At 39.0% G+C, this 19,787-nt stretch overlaps 1 protein-coding gene, 1 long non-coding RNA gene and 3 other non-coding genes across 5 annotated transcripts; 4 read left to right on the top strand and 1 right to left on the bottom strand.

Annotated features, from left to right (window-relative positions):
- The first annotated feature begins 27 nt into the window (after positions 1–27).
- trnai-aau (transfer RNA isoleucine (anticodon AAU)) lies at positions 28–101 on the top strand. The gene has a single exon. It is a non-coding gene; the product is annotated as a tRNA-Ile (tRNA).
- A 1,316-nt stretch (positions 102–1,417) lies between these two features.
- On the top strand, positions 1,418–19,381 carry LOC131975345 (uncharacterized). Its single transcript, XR_009394715.1, has 3 exons — positions 1,418–1,573; positions 4,254–4,408; positions 19,295–19,381. It is a non-coding gene; the product is annotated as an uncharacterized LOC131975345 (long non-coding RNA).
- On the top strand, positions 2,020–2,093 carry trnai-aau (transfer RNA isoleucine (anticodon AAU)). The gene has a single exon. It is a non-coding gene; the product is annotated as a tRNA-Ile (tRNA).
- On the top strand, positions 3,357–3,429 carry trnaf-gaa (transfer RNA phenylalanine (anticodon GAA)). Its single transcript has one exon. It is a non-coding gene; the product is annotated as a tRNA-Phe (tRNA).
- Positions 3,722–16,423, bottom strand: fam81b (family with sequence similarity 81 member B). Its single transcript, XM_059337998.1, has 8 exons — positions 16,379–16,423; positions 15,613–15,820; positions 13,951–14,069; positions 12,407–12,536; positions 10,075–10,181; positions 7,402–7,537; positions 6,315–6,516; positions 3,722–4,353 (listed from the first exon to the last, which is right to left on the bottom strand). Exons 1-8 carry the CDS (start codon positions 16,420–16,422, stop codon positions 4,220–4,222), a joined length of 1,080 nt encoding a protein of 359 aa, XP_059193981.1. The 5' UTR covers position 16,423; the 3' UTR covers positions 3,722–4,219.
- Positions 19,382–19,787: the final 406 nt, after the last annotated feature.

Here is a 19,787-nt window from a genome sequence, read left to right as displayed (position 1 = left end):
TGTGACGTCACGTCCTCCTGATTGCATGGCCGGTTAGCTCAGTTGGTTAGAGCGTGGTGCTAATAACGCCAAGGTCGCGGGTTCGATCCCCGTACGGGCCACTACTACTTTTTGTCATGATAAATAATTCCCTTACCTAATCCCTACATTTACATGTGTCACCTGACCTATGTACCTGACATGATAATAGCCTTAAGGTTGGTGTTGATATAGTTCCTGATTGTGAGGCCTTGTGTAAAGCTGGCTTGAAGAGCTAATTATCTCAAATTATGTCAGGCTTGCATGGTGCATATTCCAAATTTGGTCATCAACACATTTTCCCTTTGAAATCTCTCAAGGAAGTATATAGAGGACAAACAAAAATACTGTATATGTAAACGTTGATAATGAAAATGTTTATAGATTAATACATGTCATAATTATTTCTAAACATTTTTGTACATTTTAATTTCTTTCTTTTTGTTTTTCTGTCTCTCTGTTAATTAAGTAGGATGTACTAACTATCGTCTATCGCCAGTGATGACTATTAAATTGCACTGATCTGAACCAATCACTAATGTATACACGTATTATATATTTATAGTCATCCATAAGGTTGCACCTCCCTTGAAAGATTCAGGATTTCATCTCAAAACCTCCTACCATATTTATTACTGCGGACATATATTTGGGTCTGTGTACATTTTTTTGTGACTAAACCATATCGTCACCCTGTTAAAATAATCGCCTAACTCATTTTTTCAAGTTTTGCAGGAAACACAAAAAACGTCACCAAAAGTGTAACATATCACATTTATTGATCATTTCACTCAAAAAAATGTAACAAAGGATGGCTATTGGCATAGTAATAACACTGTGTGTAAATTATGTAACTTAAGAGAAATAAATGTCTTAGGCAATTTTTTTAACATGCCTTTGTGACTTAAGCGAGATATGGTAACACTTTATTTTTGAAGGTGTCTACATAAGAGTCACACAAGCCTGTCAGAAACATGATATGACAAGTACCATGAGCATTAATGTTACTTCAAAGTGTCATTAATGCTCATGATCACATCCCATGTCATGTTTATGACACGCTCATGTCACTCTTATGTAGACACCTTCAAAATAAAGTGTTACCATATCTTGCGTAAGTCACAAAGGTATGTTCAAAAAACATCACATTTTATTTTGACTTAGGCATAGTAAATCCGCTTAAGTCACACACTTGACATAGGCCATTATCTTAAAGGGGTAAAATCACATGATCTGATCTACTGAGGATGTAAGCGATTTTAACATAGGTGCCCGGCGTCATGAGGAGATGATTTAGGAAAAAAACAACAACAATTTTGACAAAAAATGACTTAGGCGATTACTTTAACAGTGTGACACTATGGTAACAACGTACACGAACCATAGCAATTTGAACCCGCAATAGCTGATGTTGGCCACTAGAGGGAAGCAAGAAACAAGTTGTAAACATTGTGGGCAAACGGCTGCTTTACACATTCAGCAGCTACGGAACAACCAAAAGTTACCATCATTTGGAGTCATGTCTCCGTTCACCTGGCGAATTTAAGTCCAAAAGGTATTGGAACACTGTCTTTTAGCACTGTTTGGTTTCTGCTAACTCCTGTGGGAGACATCAGACTCTTTAGCAGCTAACAGCTAAACAGCTAACGTCAGTGTTAGCTAGCGTTAGTTTTAATGGCCTGCCTGTTGTTTGGTTGTACACAGTGAATTTGTAGAGCTTTTTCAACTGCCTTCTGCGGCCAAAACCACACAGTAAAACCAAATCAAAATAGTAAAGCTATGGGTTATTGTGTTCATATGGTTATGATCATAGACTGTATAAAATATGGTTATGATACATTTTCCTTCATTATTCAGACTGCTACGAAACACAATCCATTTACACTCTCACAACATACAGAGATTTTAAAAATGATACATTTCAATCTTTTATAGAATCTATGATTTCAGTTTGTTCAAGGTGTGGCTTGTGACCGTGACGTCACAATGTTCACACCTCATGGCCGGTTAGCTCAGTTGGTTAGAGCGTGGTGCTAATAACGCCAAGGTCGCGGGTTCGATCCCCGTACGGGCCAAGAATATGTTTTGCTTAACAATCTCCACCAAGGAAAGTTTGTATGGAGAATAAAACTGACCAATTATCAATAAATAGTGAAGTAAATACATTGATAAATAGAGAAATACAGTCATGTAAATAAATAAAGGATCATAAGGAAACGGCACAGTTATTTCTACATTTTTGTACACCTTAATTTATTTTTGTATTTTTGGATCTATACACATATTTTAATCAATCAATTAATCAAATCAAAATTAGTCTGGTAGAATCTCTGAAAGAATGAGATAGCCTGATGGCTGTAGGGATCTTTTGTAGCCTATCTCTCCGTCATGCAACGGAGAGAGAGGAGCTGTCCACTGCTGTTTTTTTGGTCCATAAAGGTTTTGTGTAGCGGATGATCCAGGTATTTCAGGATGGCCTCGAACATCTTGACAGTGCATCTCCACCACCTCCTCCAGTGTGTCCAACCTGGCTCCAACCACAGAACCAGCGCTTTTGCAGCATAAAACAAAACACTTGCCACAACAGACTGATAAAACATCTGCAGCATCTTACTACAGATGTCAAGAGATTTGAGCTTCCTTAAGAAAAAGAAGCGGCTCTTTCCCAATGGTCATTAGACTCCTAATGAACATGGGACATCCAGAATGACAACTAGATACATAACTAGATTATAAATGCTCTCAGACTTCCACCAAGGAGGCAGTTCACTAGTTAAAAACTTTGAAACGTCATTGTAAATCAGATAAATACCAAAACGCATTTTTTTCATCCTCACATGTTCTGTATTAATGAGGCTATTATTCAGGCCCCCACAGAATTGCACGGTGGATTTTTAGACTAATTTATTTTTCAAAAACCTTAACTTTTCTCAAGCTAAGCTGCAGAAAAAAATGACACACATGAGAATTTCATTTGTTTTTTAAAGTTTTTTTTGGGTTGTTTATATTTATTGAACAATTCCCATTTAATATTTCGAAAATATCTAAAGATTGGAGTGGACTGCGGCTGGCTGAACTGTCTTCAGCAGGCTGACTGACACAGGCATAGAGAGGGAGAGGATTGACAGTGTTTGGCTTGCATGCGGGGATATCTGTCGATTTAATTGCAGATATGACTAGGCATGGAGCATTAATGGAGTTCACCATTTAACGTTATTGTAATACCATACTCTACGAAACTTTGGCCGGGTTGATTTTACACGGTAGTGTCAATTTTACGCGGTGCGTTCAGGTTCCCGCGGAAAATACCTGATCGCAGACTCGTTTGAGTGCGCGTAGCCGAAATAGCTCAGTTGGGAGAGCGTTAGACTGAAGATCTAAAGGTCCCTGGTTCGATCCCGGGTTTCGGCAGATGTGTACAGTGTAGTCATACACAACGTTTTTATATAAGTTTTATTAACAGGCAAGTCTTCCGTAAACAACAATGTCAATACTGGCATAGCGCCCCATACTGGCCGGATCAATCCAACACAATCATAACTAGTCATGAACAGTGAATTGCCATTGATCTTCAAATCAAATTTCAGGATATATCTAGTGCAGCAGTAGACTGTTATATTAGCCTAATAATAAACTTGGTGATACAGACACTTCTGTAATGGAGATATATCCTGAGAACAAAATTAGATCTCTCTGTCATGAAATGAAAATGACAACAATTTCCCTTTTAAACAAAGAAATTGGTACTGGTATACATTTAAATATCTTTTTACTTGACAAAAATAAAAAGAACACTTAATATGTATTGATGCAGTCCCATTTATTGAAATAAAAAGGGGTTAAAATTGTGACAATGTTGGATGTTTTAAAGTGAAAAAATACCTAATGCAGTGAGTTAGTTAAAGTGAAATGCTAAACAATTCATCTTCTTACATTTTTAAATTGCACAACATTAACTTCGATTGACAGGTCTGTCCGTCATCCTGTTGCCTAACATTTCACACAAGATGTTCTACTACAAATTACAATATAATTAAATTAGATATTAACATAGTCTGACTAACTGTGGGCTCATAGAATAAGATGTGAACAGTTTACACACTCAGTGACTGCCTGCCTTTTGGTTTAAAAAGACTTTGATTCAAGCTAACGCTTCAGTAAGTTGTGACAGTAATAATGAGCTCCTCTTCAGCAGATAATGTCAGATGTCATTGAGCTCTGCCACCTTGTTGCAGATGTGCCTGATGTCCCTCTGAAGCTTGTCCTTGTCGAGGCGGGATTTGATGTCACCTATCTGCCTCACTGACTCAATGGCGTCGTGCACTGACAGGAACGCTGTTAAAAAGAGAAAAGGGGTGGACAGAGTATAACCAGACAAAATGCATTGAAGGTGAGAATTATTCTCAGAATGCTGCTGGTGATCTGACTTTTGATCTGTTTGTATATTGCTTGTAACTCAATAAACCTAGTTTTGTGTCTTTGTTATTTGTGTCGGCTCCAACAGGCAAAAAGCTGTTACATTTCTATTTACTTTCTGTTCATTTCATTCTATAGGCATGTGTTTTGGTCACTCTAATATTATACTTGTCTCTGTTTCTAATCTCTGAAAAAACTTGTCTATGGCCAGAATCATCAGGTATCATGACCTCACTGGGTAGTTAAGCTCATACTGCTAAAATGGAAATATTTTTATATATTGCTCGTGAAGTAATATCCAGTGACTCTGAGATGGAGGGATAAAGTTTCTTGTACAATGATGGGATATTAAATCTCTTTCCATCTCGTTCCCACTCCCCGCCTGTCTTGCCACGAATATTTACGACACTCATCAATTATGTATTGCTTTTTCTCCCCTCTAATACCATCTCCTTCCATCTTTTCATCCTATACCTAAAATAGAGCCATGGATGGATGGGTCTCCAGCACTGAGAGCAGTAGCTGAGGGATGATTCATAGAGCAGTTTACCCCTGCTCTTATTTACTGGGGGGAGGCTTTCCACTTCTCTATTCGTATACACTTTAATAAGAGCTAGAGACTGAGGGAGGTTGACAGAGAGTGGGGAAGGTTTGAGATGTGGTGCCAGGGCTCCTGGGAAATGAGCGTCCAATTGGCACAGCAGCGAGATTGGGATGGATGTCAACAGCAGCTTGATGTAGAGCTGAGCTGCTGTTGAGAGTAAGAGAGTGAGTGACAGAGAGAGAGGGCTCGACTGATGTAATTCTTTATGTTTTATTTGTTTTGCCATACTGGCATTTTCAATATTTTATATATTGGGTATAAAAATTACATAGACTTTAACCTTGGTCCAAGTCTGTTGAAAGCCATATATTCATATATGTATGCCATAAACAATTGATCATGGCCGTTCAAATATATTACAGTTAAAGGACAGTCCTCTGCCATTTAATCCATCACTGTACAGGTATTAATCAGCTTCCATGGTCATGTTTCTTCTTGGAAAATTTAATTTAAATAGTTCCAGATGCATAGGATGAGAGTGATACAAAAACCCCATTTATACTGTGATTGTCAACGTTGTTAAGTATAAAAATATATATACAAAATTTTATGAAACCACATGAAGTGTGAGTTATAAAGCGAGTGAGTTGAGTTGTCTCCCGTGTATACGAGATCGGCTGTCCTTCAATTCAAATATAGCTCACTTATCATGCTTAATTTAACCCCTTAACGCCTGAATTTATATAGCTGTATATAAAAAAATGTTTTATGTGTGTTTTTACCTTTAAGTAGATGGTAAATAATGTTGAGATTATTAATTTCACTTTTGTACAAAAAATAAATAGAAATTTTGGTATGTTGCAAATTTGCGACAACAGGCATAATGGTCAATAATAGGATAACAATAACACAGTAATATAACAGTGAAAAAACAATGTTTTATTTATTCACCCTCGTTTATTTATATAAACCTGCAACAGCAGGTATTCAACCGGCATTGGGGGAATGCAGACGCTATCTCGGCTGGTTGACTGAGTCAAACGGTTTGTCGCATATTTGCGACAGCAGGCGTTAAGGGGTTAAGATGTCTTCACCAAGTCAATGACCACTGGGATATTAAGTATCTCATTTGTGTGCAAAAGAAATGAGCCATAATGGTCAAGTAATCAGGTCACTTCAATTTGTGACTAATTATGAACAGTCTCTCTTTTTCTCTATTATGAAGCTGTTCAGCCTGTGCAGTTTTTCCGTGACGTACAGTATATGGTAGGGTACATATGTGTAGTATGTGTGTTTACTCATTGATGATAGAAAGTTACAGACAGTGATCACCCACCTTTGTGGTATTCCTGTTTGAGCAGCTGCAGCTCCTGATGAAGGCTGCCCTCCATTGAGGTAATTCTTTTACTGAGTTTGGATTCAGAGCGTTTCAGCTGTTCTGCACGACTGCGGTCGGTCTGATCCTGCTGGGTCTCTAGCTGCTCCACATGGGCCTCCAGAGCACGTAGCCGGACAGTTAATTTCGACTCTGCCTCTAGCTGAATACAGAACACACACATAGAAACTTTATTTCATTAATTCACATTACAAATATACTTATTCTGAAAGTTACAACACTGCACAGCAGTTTTAAACCCTCAAGTTGTATATGTAACCACTCCTGAATATGGTATTTAATCCTGATTTTAAGGTGCTGCTTGTAATATTCAGCTTTCCAAGTTCACAACCATATTACTGATTTTGATATATTACTGTTAGTGTGCATAGATCACAGGTGTCATAGTTAATTTAAAAATGACATATCAGTGCTCATTAGCACCCTGAACAACTCATCCATATACAACCCTCTCTTTAACTCCACAGCTCTCTCACCATCTGCTCCACTTGATTACCATTTTACAAAGTGAAATGCTTGCTGCGTCACAGCTGAAAAAGTGTCTCTGAACTCTGCACTTGCAGCAGGAGCTTATTAGGATTTGAAACTTTACATTTCCAATTTGTTGCTCAGATCAAGGGCTACAGGGCTGCTAGGTTGCTTGTGTGATCTGCAAGTGGCATTTAAGGACTAATAGGGATGTGATGTGTTGGATAACAGTTGTTTCCGTAACCTGGCTTTCTGTGGCACATTCAGCTCATGTGCATTGATCTTTGTTTTTGCCCTGCTACTTTTCGGCTCTGGAAATCAGTTTCAGTGCTGTTCAAAAGAATAAATTTCCACAAATAACACACCGAACAAAATACAAGTCTACTGCAGATTCTGAAAATTTGATATTGGCGGCATTAAAATACTTTTAGGATGGTAAAAGGTCAAGGAGGCATAATGTACAGATATACTATATTGTGTATATGGTCTTCCTATACTTGCATGCTGTTATTGTGGACATAATTGCATAAACTGTGAATCAAACTGACAGATACGGTACCATTTGGTCCTGCAGTTGTGTGCGGTGCTGCTGGATGCTTTCCACATGAGTCTGGGCTAAGCTGTTGAGCTGTTGTTCTGTCCACTTCCTCAGCGAATCTGTCTGCTCCTTGGCTTCCTTCAGTTCCCCTGACACCCTGCAAAGCCATCAGGAATAGACAGAGGATGAGTATATTTACTTTGAAAATGCAGTCACAGATGACAGTTAAGAAGATGCAAATTCCATTTTTTTGTTTCGAACAAGGCATCGAAAACTATTAGATTATATATTTTGTATGTTGACTTTTTCTATTCTTCTACATTTATTTAAGTTACTATCTTTTGCCTGAAGTACTTGCCTCAATCTATATATCTATATTTTAGTACTTTCTTTGTCCAATACACCACAGAAAATTACTTGTATGTGAAAATGTACTTGGCAAAAAACCCTGATTCTGATTAGAATAGATTATAAAAGTTGCATACACTGGCAAATAGAAGCCTGAGCCATGCTTTCTGTAAATTTAGGCCCATTATATGAAGCTCCTACTTGGCACCAGTTGGGGCTTGGCATGAGAATAAGCATTTGTCTGTTTCCATAACCAATACATTATTGGCACCTCCTTGTCTTTGCACTGAGCAAAATGTCAGTGGCGAGAAAACAAAATGACAACCATAAATCAATATTTGATATTCTGTGACTTTTTTTTGACAGCAATATGCTTTATGTGCAGCTGTTTGAAGCTGTTTGGCAGTGTTCAGAATTGTGTTCTCTCTTTTGGAAATTAGAGGTGAGACTCAACAATAACCAACTTGACTTACTATATGCATAGAGACACACAAACTTATGGCCCTTTTTGTAGCTCTGCACACTGTTTGTTTGGGGAAACAAAACTCCCTCTCCCTCTCCGAAGTTTTGTTTTATATATAAAAGATACTGACACTTAAATTCAATTGACCTTCTCTCTAGTTCAAGGGTTTCTTTTCTAAATGAGAAAATCAATGAGGCAAATGGCAGGAATTTATGTGTGTGTCTGTGTTGAACCGCAATACAAATCATACTTCTGTTGCAAATTTATTTACCTCTCTTTAGTTCTGCGGCTACAGAGACAGCTCATTTATAAATCCATGCCGGCTGGTTAATCCTGCTAATGTTGACAGTTGTTAGGCCAGGCGAACACTAGACAACAGGCAGCTGATCTGGCTGTGTTAGATTAGTTTTCTGGTCCCGCCTGTCTTCATGGAGGTTTGTCATTTCCCTATTGTATGTGGGTCAGTATGCCTCCATTTAATTACCGCTGTTGTCTGAAACTTATAATCAAGCATGTTTGATTCTTTTGTCAGTGGCCTTTGAGCAGTACTGTGGGCGGGTGGTCTTTCTGTTGAGTATACTGTGTGGGGGCACTGCATAAGAGGATTTTAAAGTTGTTCTCAGATGTCTTGTTTCAATTTTTAAAGATTGTCTGGCCTATGTGATGTTGTGACTCAATGCATCTTAAACAGTTTGGTGGTCAGAGCTGAAAGGGTTGGACTTGAGGAAGCCTGAAGGATACACAAGTGTTTGCTTCAGAAATTACTTGGCAATACAACAGACAAGGCAGGTCAAGTTTAGAGAGAAAAAACAAAGAGCACCTTGGATGAAAAGATTGATGGTGTAGTGTTGTTTTTGTCATTATTCCACCTGGCTCAGAATCACAGACCGTGTTGCTTTTCATCTATTTTTGTCAATTGTTTTTTTGATGCCAACATGATCAGTGACCTGGTTTCCATTACAGATCTACATTACTACATAGAGCATATTCATGTCTCTCAGCTTCTGCTTCCACTATGGTAAAACTATGTGATTCATTTTTCATATTGCTGCCAATTGAGATTATTTATCAGATGAATTCATAAATCAACTCAACTAACTGCTTTTCTCTGACTCTGGCATCATTATTTTTGAGATGGCCCTGGCCCTGAAATGCTTGGCTGTAGAGAGCGAGGACTGGCTGGGGATATTATTTGATAAGCAAATTAGCAACTCAAAGATTATTATTCATTATGTGGCTCTGGGCAGAATAAAAATGGGAACATAAAGAATCAATCACTTGAGGAGCACTGCTAAAAGGCAAATTAGCCAAGACATGAAAATGGCCATATTTCCCAGTTACAAGCAGCATACTGAATACAGAATATTCTGCAGGAAATTAAAGTCTGAACATGATATGACATAACATGTTATGTCTACAGATGTGTCTAACATTGAGCATTTCTACAGGAACACAGCAGTTATTGTAAGACAAACAAACAAAAACACCTTCATTTGATATTGCAATTATATTATAACTTTTCAGTGTTTGCATGTTTAGCAGCAGCCAATCCCCCCTAAAACATAGGTTTGATTATCATGTGAATCTCTAGCTGGAAGCCTATGTTGTAGCAGTATGTCTACATGAATCAATAGCACCACAAGATAAGACCTGTTCCTCTGCAGTGTCAGTTGTGAGCCATTTATGCTGTCGTTTTTCTTTTCTTTTTTTCTATACCTAACCCTAATCACAGATAATATTTTGCTTTAATGTACAGCAGCACCACAGTGAGCAGGGGTCAGCCCATAACAGGAAACAAAGGAAGAAATCAGACTAATACATGCCATTGTCTAATAAGTAAACCAGGTGTTTGGAGTTGTGCCTCCTCTAATTAATGGCCTTACCTGGTTTCTAGTAGTTTAACTTGTGTATGCAGATCAGACATGAAGCTCTTATGTCCCTGGGTGTGCTCTGACAGTGAGGCCTCCACCTTCCCCAGGTCTTGATAAAGCTGGAAAGAGTGAAACACACAAGCACAGACTGTAATGTGACATTGGAGCATCTTGTGGTTCCGTCTCCATGATCTGACCTTTATTCTCTGCAGTTTCTGCTGAGTCGAGCTGATTGAGCTATTGCAGCACTCCTGTGGCCAGTCCAGAGTAACAGCACTGACCCACTTTCTCTGCTTTTTCAATTATCTTGATGGTACATGGTTGACCACTGCTCCACAGCTAATGTGCTGCCATCACAATGATTTACCTCCTGGTGCCACTAACAGCAACTGAGTGCAGGGTGAATCAGTGTGAGTGTGTGAGGGCAGTTGTGGTCAGTTTTGGATTTAGGAAAGTGATGGAGAGTATTGTGACATATCCGTCATTATCCAGTGATTTTAGTATATGGTATATTTGACCTCAAAGGGCGGTTAGAGCTGTTTATGAGGAGATCTTGACATCCCGATTAGAATTACTTTCACGTCTCATTTCCTTCTTTTGGAGTCTGTGGTTACTTGATAAGACCCGTCTTGCTTAGCAGGTGTTGTCGTGGCGAATCGAGCAGTCAAAGCTTGGCCAGATGATGGCTATGGTCCACTTGACAAAACTTTATTCTTGCAAAGTCAAAACTCCTTGAGCCTCCTATGGACCGGACCAAAAACAGACCTATCCAAAACACTTGCTTTCATACAATCCAGCTTTCTCTTTCTCATTCTCTTTTTGGTGGGCATTCTGGGCCCACCTTTTCCAAAAGGACTGCCTCTGACCTTCAGAAATATTGGTGTTGTTTATTGCCTGGTCAGTCAATGACTTAGTGCACAATCTCATCTGAATTGGCTCTATTTTAAAGGTGGAGCTTCTCTAACTTGGTCTGGTTTTTACAGTGATTACTCATTGTATATCAGGATAAAGCTATTATTTGTAACACACACACACACATTTTGCTCAACATAGGCCAAGAATGATCATTACTGCCTTTCATCTTGTGTAACACACACAAATGGATTAAATGCATGCATTTTTTTATACTTTCCTCCGACACAGTAAGCTCCAGCTCACCTGCCAAACAGCCAGCCATCCTCTGCAGGATAAACAGCAAATATACACCCGGTGTTTACTGTCAGATTATTATTGCTTTCATGCAAGCAACATTTAAATGAATGTAATCCCTACTTTATATCTAAATAAAGGAGAACATTATTCCTTTATTTGACACTGGAGTATCCAAATTAACCCTAGACTCAACACTATGTTTGTGAGAGTGCATGCATGAGTGTGTTAAAGTAAACCAGGAGGAAGCATTAGGTTATGGGTTGTAGACTTTGCTACATAGTGTAATACGACATCATTTAAGAAATATGAGAACAAGATTAACAGCCCTGCAGCCTTGTCAGCCGAGTCTGTACTTAAGTAAAGTGGTGCTTTAAGCTCGTGCTGATGTTTAAGAGGTGTAATGTTTAACATTTTCATCATCTGTTAGCATGTCAGCATGCTTACATTTTCTATTTAACACCAAACCAAAAATAAAGCTAAAGCCGATTGGAATATCATTAGTAATACAGATACTTGCTCATAATCCAAATCCAAAGAAACCCCGGATTTTGATGCAAGAGACCTGTGTCTGTGTCCCGGGTGAAAAAATGAGTCAGTTTGTTTTAAATTAATCTGTAAATGTACTCCCTTATACATCTACGTCATTTTCTACGTTGCCTATGTCACCAACATAACTACGAACAGTAGTTAAGAAGAAGAAGATTACTTTATTTATCCCACAATGGGGAAATTCAACCTCTGCATTTAACCCATCCTTTTTTACACACAAGTGAACACACCATGCAAGGAGCAGTGGGCAGCACATTAATGCTCCCGTACAGAAGTAGTTGTTGTAGTCTTTTTTCCTAGTTTTAACCAAGTAGTTATGTTGCCTACACTGTTCTTCTGAAAATGGAAATTTATATTGAAATACTGCTATGCAAGTGTAAACTGACATACTGTTCCTGACAAATCTGCTGCCAGAGGGGTACATCTAGCATCAGTAACTGACTGAGGGGCACTGACTGAGTTGGGAGTACGAATGTGATGTTTTGGTTTGTCCAAGTGTGTATCAGAGGATTGACTTTTAAAGACTTTCAAGATTTTCTTTTTGGTACTGATCTTTAGCTACTTTGTATATAATGTGGACAAAATTGCTGCCTCACGTTTCATCTGCCAAACTCTTTATCAGCAGTCACGCACAGTCTCTCACCTTGACTTCCAGCTCTTTGATCCGTGCGTCCACGCCTGATCTGAGTTCTGTCACATCCTGCTGCAGTCTAATCACCCGCCGCTCCCCAGAGCTCACGTCGGCGCTCAGCTTGCCGATGCCCGCATCACACCTGACAATAGATGTGGAAGCAGAGGGGTATCGCTGAATGAGAGTAGTGAGGGAGTTGAAGAAAGGTGTAAAGCCAGACAGATGAGAGAAAGGCCAGGCACCACTGGGAGGAAGGACTATTTTAAAGCCGTTCAGACAGTAGACAAACAGGGCAGGTGCCCTTATCAATACTTTCCCAGGCAAACTAATGAAAGTCAGAAAAAGACTCTGCTGAATCTTAAGCAGCAATTGTTTTTTCCTTGAATGCTGAATGAACACTTCCAGTGAAAAACATTTGCATCTAATGATGACTTTCTGATAAAAACAGGACAAACACATTCATCAGATTTTGGAAAGATACATAACAACAACATCTTGCTTTTAGCATATTTTCCGTTCTTTTTATGTAATAAATATGCACAGTGCTGTTGCTTATTATCAGCACTGCAATATAGCTCTCTTCCTTCCTGTGATTAATTTAAGATGCCATCACTTGGCCAGCAAATACTTTCTCTCTCCATCTCTATCAGGGTTACTGTGCGTTTGCATGTTGGTATAATATTTGTGATGAAATACAATGTAAGCTTAACAACCAGAGCCAGCAGCTAATTATAGGGATGTCCAGGGTGAAATGGAGTTATTTCCCTGTAGACCACTCCAGCGCTTCCATAAAGGGCTTCACAGAACAATACAGTTTATCAAAAACCACTGGCCCTCAACTTACTTGATTATTTATGACTAACGCACAAGAGGTCATTAGGCTGAGTAGGTTTATTTTTTTCTGCAGCTTTATTGGCCTATAAATCAGCAGTTTGTTGAGTAACAGGCAATATCCCCTCTCACCACTGACCTTTTTAACACCACAGAGGAGGCAGGCCTGCTGTGAAATAATAACAAACTAGCATTCATCTTTGATCTACTCTCTGATGAGAAATTACACTCTCTCGGGTGTTTCGACCAATGATTGCCAGACATGTAGAAAAGAATTCAGCCTAGGTAGCTACACAGCAAAAACCCAGTCCTAATGGCAGCCTCTTTTCTGCAATCTAATCCAATCTAATAAGCATGATCCGCACAGACACCATATAATGAGAAAGTGCTAATCAGTACCTGGAGTGTGTTCAAACCTAGAAACTTCACTCTGGTGTGAACAAAATAATTTATGTGTGCATGTGTGTGTGTCTGTGGGAGTGTCAGAGGTGATGCCATGACGGATTGGAAGTAGGATAATAGCAAGGAAAGTTAATCAGTCAAATCACTTGTGCATCAGACCATGGGCTCAATAATGGGGAAAATCCTCAAAACAAAGCTTTGGTGGAAAGTTTTAATCAACTGGAACCTGGCAGTCTTTACATTGCTGTGTTTAACACTTTTTTAAATTTATTTTTTACCTCTGTGTTAGCATACATTGTCTGACCCAGGCCTGGCGTGCATACCTGGCTACTCTTCCTCTCAGGTCCCCAATGCTAGCCATGTTCTTTTGGTCCAGGCTTTGAACAGCAATTGTGGTTTCAGAGGTGATGGAGTCCCGCTGGACGACCTGACTCTCCAGGGCCTGCTCAGAACAAAGAGAGTGGATTTTGTGTATATTTTATTGTTTTCTTCAATTCAGTAATGAAATACAGATACAGAAATATTCATATATAGCATTTAGTTTGTTCAAAGCAGATGTTCTCAGTCCTTTTTTAACCAAAGACCCCTCTCGCAAGTCCCCTGGAATAATATGATGTAGCCTTTGTAGATTTTTTTTTTTTTGCTTTTGTAGTCTTATTAATGTGAAAGAACAACACAAATATATAAGAAATGTATTCAAAATATTTGCAACATCTCTCAACATGGGATAAAACACACACACACACACACACACACACACACACACACACACACACACACACACACACACACACAAAGATAAGTGTTTCACTCCAAGTTTATACAAAGGTTGAATAAAACATGGATTCTGATTAGTATAAATGAAGTACAGTTCATTAGATTAAAACAAAAAAGACGTTTATAAAAAAGAAAATATTAAAAGAAAAAAATGTTAATTTCAATGGCAGCGTGCCATGGACCCCTGGGGGTCCCTGGATCCATTATGACAAGCATTAGTGTAGAAAAACATTTTTTTAGAGCCTGGCAGAAAATTAAGGATGACAATAGAAAATGTGTTATTCCCTTTCTGTCCTGCTTTTTAATATTGGCAAAATAACCAATGTCTGTTCTATACTGTATGTCTTTTGCTGAGAAAGATTACTTAAAAATGCATTATTTAGCATTCTTATCACAACTTTTGCATGAATGATCACTGTATAAAATACAAGTGTGCAATGTGTCTCTGATAATCCAGCATCGACAAAACGCCCCTCTGGCTTATCATGAGAGAAAGTAGTGACTGTATGATGTTCCCATCATTTGATTTACCAGCATATTCACTTCACGCCTTAGCTTATTACTCCTTCATGTGCAGATATAATTAGCTCTCAGGCATTCATGTAATGTTTCAGATAATGACAGCCTCTAATCATGACGCCCATTGGTATGGAATAATGATGTAACATGTTTCATTTTTGTGCTGTGTCTATAAGGCAGTTAAAAAACTTTAGCTTGATGATCTGCTCAGTCAATGACTTCAAACATTAATTTGTGTTATGAGTCATATTTCAACGCACTTTCCAGTTATTCTTCTGACTACTGTTTTTCAGAGGTTGGTGCCTAACAGTATTTATTTAACCACATACTGTGTACATCATTTGCTTTTTTTGCTTCTATAGACAAAAATGTCCATGAGCTGTTGTTGATGAGGAGTCAGGCAGGCTTTGCTCAGGCGCTGCACCATTCTATCAGGTGTAATCAAATCAGCTGTGAGTCTGCGGGCATCAGTGTGTGTGTCTGGGTGTGTGCTGCACATCAAAAGACATGAGGAGATGAGAGGAAAGCATAAAGAAGGAGCAGGAAACCAGAAAGGTAGAGAGGAAAGAGAATCCAAACAGACGGACAATGACTTTTTCCATAAATCAGATTATTCAAACAAAATAGGCTACAGGAGGCATGGAAACAAGATATAACTTAAGTGTGCCACTATTTACCCACTTTTATACCTTTATGTCCATGCTAAGCTGCTTGACAATGCGTGTGATGGTCAGTATGTGATTTTCCAGCAGCTTGCGGGACAGTGCCTGGACCTGGATTGAGCCCTGGGCGCTCTGCAGACCTGCTGCCACCTCCTCTTTGATCCTGAAAGCCTGTTCCAGCAGCACAGCCAGCGTCCTCTCCTGACTGCCCCAACTATCTTCTAAGACATCAGCCCTTAATCAGGAAGTAAACAGAAACAGAAAACCAAGCGCAGTGTCTTAAAAGTTTAAAAGGCCTTTCTACCATTGATTTTGGTAACTGCGGGATACGTGATACGTATTTTGGCACCAGAGGCATTCAGGAATTTTTAAAAATCATTTTACAGTGTAATTCAATGAAGTATTCATCTGCCCACAGGAAAAATGAAGACGGAATAAGATGTGCATTGGTTTTCATACCCTCAGGTCATCCTCATACCAGATCCCTTATTGACTTCATTTCCATGTGCGTGCTGTGTCACCCTGTCTGATGTGTACTGTGGATTAAGGATTAATTTGATCAATGTGATTCACAGCGGTGCTAGAAAGGTTGCAAGTGGTTCCCAACAATGTTTCCATCCCATCAGCGAGGGGAAATAGCTTATTACTTATCTACCACTTGCAGATTCATTGTCGAATTGAATTAATGACCCACAGGAGCTAAGAAAGGTGAAAAATAACAAAGTACTCTAACAGTTTAAGTGGTTAATATAGATAAGAATACAATTGAAAGTACTTCAGTAAGAAAGGTTACCTGGTGTGGTTCTGATAGGGCTGTAACTTCGAGTTGTGAGACATTCTCCTTGTATAAAAAGAGAAAAAACATTTAATATAATGACCCATATAATGTAATATGATATGCTTCCTTTTTAATGACAATATACTCAGTAGTATTGGTTTTTTTTAATCTTTCAGAATACTCACAGGTCTGTGCTTTTTCTTCACTCAGCTCTCGAGTTGATGTGTTTGTGTTGTCACTTGGTAACTTGAGTGGGGTGTGACAGCCTGCCAGTGTGAAGCTTGATGCATTGTATACTCAGTAAAGCAGCTTAACTCAGCAAACCAGAATGTCAAGGGTGTATATCACTTTTACTGGGATGCTAAGAAATTTATTTGACTAACTGACCATTTTACAATGTAGCAGGGCTGCTGATTATCAAAGACAACCAAAGAGTCCAGCTGCCTTTTAGTTTGTTCTTCTAGATATTCTATGACCTGCAGCCTGTTCCATAAAGTCAGTTTACCAAATAAGCCAGGCTTATTCCGGTCAGTGTGACTCATTTTCAGTTGATTCGATTATATAAAGCATATTTTAACATAGTTTCCCAGCAGAAGTTGCCATAGTAACTGAGCATGAACTATATTGAATTTTTTTCAAAATCAACAGAATCAACTGAAAATGACTCAGACTCACAAGTCTGGATTATATGGTGAACTTGCCTTAACAGGCCTACCTATGGTTGATTACTTTATAGATACATAAATCTAAACCATTGTTAATGTAATGATGACCTAGGTAAGTTCTTATATTTAACTAATATATTTTTCTCTGATTTATTAGGGCCCGAGCAGGCAACGACCTGCGAGGTCCCTATTGTATTTCGAATGATTTTTTTTTTCTTCTTCCCAAATGATTGCATTTTTCACTGCCTGAACATACCCCAAAACTCATGAAACTTTAAATATAAATCACACCTGGCGAAATATTTTATAATCTATTGTCATCCTGAATTTCCACCACTAGGTGGCATAATAAAGGAAAGAGTCTATGGTTTTGGCTAATAACTCCCACATACTTCATCGCACATTCAAAAACCTTATATCCACGCGTTCACTGAGTTGTGTTGAATCTCGTGATATAGAGAATCTCGCCACGCCCATTTTCGCCAAGAGTTTTTTTTCGCAAATTCGCGAAATGTCGTAAACATACTTTTTCGAACTCGTCCTAGGCAATTTCATTGTTTTGCACCAAGCTTTGCACACAGCATCTATGGACACTCATAACAAAAAGTAATGAAAAGAATTTTGATAACCCAAAGAATACTCAAGTTATTAAATAACAACTTCCTGCAGGTGGCGCTATTTTAAACACAAAACACGAAGTGTTGCATATCTCCACATTGGTGTGTCTGAATGACATGAAACTCAAGATCCTACTCCCCCATGAGCCCCTCAGGCTCTGTGCAAAATTTTGGCCGATGACCACTAGGTGGCGCTCTTTAAATTGAAGTATTTTATATCTCCAAATCAGTTGGTCGGATTAACACCAAACTTGGTATACTTATTGTCAATGCCCTCCTGAGGATAACCCTTTAAGGTTTTATTGATCTGCCCCTAGGTGGCACTGTGGTAGCAGTCTAATTTCATATTTGGTACCGTGGCCACACTATAACACTTAAGGCAATGAAATTCATAGGGGTGGTATAGACTGGCCCCTGTAACGCACACACCCCGATGGCAGCATGCCCCAACACGCGTGTACTGTGAGGGCCCGTTCAGTTCTGCTTGTTGTAAGCTGTTTTTCTTCCAGCATTTGAGTTTCATTTGTTGTCTTATTGTATTTGACACCCTATTTCAATAAAATGAATTATTAATTATCATCTAAGTAAATATCATAACCAATATGGTTTTCAGCAATTGGGTGTCAGTTGCATTTGTTTAATAACATTCAAGCCTTCTTGGGTTAGCCCCTCTAATGTGGCTGAAAGTGGCTAATTACAGATAACAAACTATTTAAAGCATATTTTGCCATATGAAATTCAAACTGAACTTTTTATTAATAATGAGCAAACCATAGCAAACTTTTTTCCACTGTTCAATTACTTCACTGTGGCTGTTCACTGGCTAGCACTGAGAGGTCGTACCAGCCAGCTGTGGCTGAAGCAGGCTGAGGCTGGAAAACAGAATATGTGATTATTTGAGCTGAGCATGGGCAATAAGGGAATATTGGCCACATCAGCTCTGTATCCTTCCCTCTGCTGCTTCATTTCACACAATATAACTAGCTATCCATTGAACACTGAGCTTTTACCTGACTGAATGAATTATGAGAGGCATGACTCAACACAGTGAAAATCGGGTTTATTATGTCTCATACAACCAAGACCTGACCTACATTGTCATGAAGCGTGACTCGATATATTCGAGTTTTGCCACTGAATTATATGCAATTGCAGTCAGTGGTCACAATTTTGGGTTTTTAAGTGCCTGTTTGCAGGTGTGTGTGCGTGCACAGCCACACACACTGGATTAGTCTCTTATCAACAGGACCAGGATCATTAAGAGGAAAGGCCTGCTCAATGCAGACTCATCAGTTATCCAGAAAAGCCGATGGTAGCTGAAAGGAATTGTTTGGCTCACATGCTCACGTCTCCATTTACTTAACTGAGTTCAGGCCAGCCCACTGTGTTGCTGCCAGTGCCCTCCTGGTTGTAATTAAAGTGTTTTATTTTGTAGGATGGATGAGATGGCAACCAAAGTAATCAGAAGCTACAACAAAAGTCGTTATTGGATTTCATCCACTGTTTGATAAGCATCCTGATAACTCATAGACATGCCAGTATGTCAGAACATCACAAAAGTAAAACATGAAGTATTCTTCGATAGAGGTCAATGCCACCATAAATCACAACAAGACTGAAGGCTGATTATCATTTTCTCATTATTACAGGATCGAGGCCAAGGGCTCGCAACAGAAGGCTTTATCAACGCCTCTCACACCTTCATCATCACTCCTACAAGGGGCACCAAGGTCATATCACTATGTCTCACATGAATAAATGTCGACGCAAGTTGCATAAAAGTCCTTGGACTCTCACTTTATCTCTGTGTAGTGGGATAAAGTTCATCCAGTTATAGCATTACCCTAAGAAATGCATTTTTATCAGCCATGTTTGCAGAAAAAATGCCATTCTGTGCCCTCGTTTGTTTGTGTTTATGTGCTACAGAGTTAGATGGAGTGAGGTATTCATTCTTGCAATCATTGTCTCTTTGTGTCTGTTTATGCGGTAGTGGGCACAGTGTTAACCAGGGGGACAGAATAGGCCAGTACTGAAACAAAGGCCAGAGGGGAAGAGTTATTATATGCACTGCAGCAGCACAGCATCTAAAAAGAGAAGAGGCTGTTCAGTGCTGCATGCTCGCTGCTGCATGTGGGTGATAAC

This window comes from Centropristis striata, chromosome 7 (assembly GCF_030273125.1).
Source record: "Centropristis striata isolate RG_2023a ecotype Rhode Island chromosome 7, C.striata_1.0, whole genome shotgun sequence".
Classification (NCBI taxonomy): domain Eukaryota; kingdom Metazoa; phylum Chordata; class Actinopteri; order Perciformes; family Serranidae; genus Centropristis; species Centropristis striata.
This window is presented reverse-complemented; position numbering and strand designations above follow the sequence as displayed.

Coding starts and splice junctions, on each gene's coding strand:
- fam81b (XM_059337998.1), bottom strand. CDS start 16,422: ATGTCTCACAACTCGAAGTTACAGCCCTATCAGAACCACACCAG. Junction 14,070..15,612: donor AGCTTAGCATGGACATAAAG/GTATAAAAGTGG, acceptor TGTTCTGAGCAG/GCCCTGGAGAGTCAGGTCGT. Junction 4,354..6,314: donor CAAACAGGAATACCACAAAG/GTGGGTGATCAC, acceptor TCTTTTTAACAG/CGTTCCTGTCAGTGCACGAC.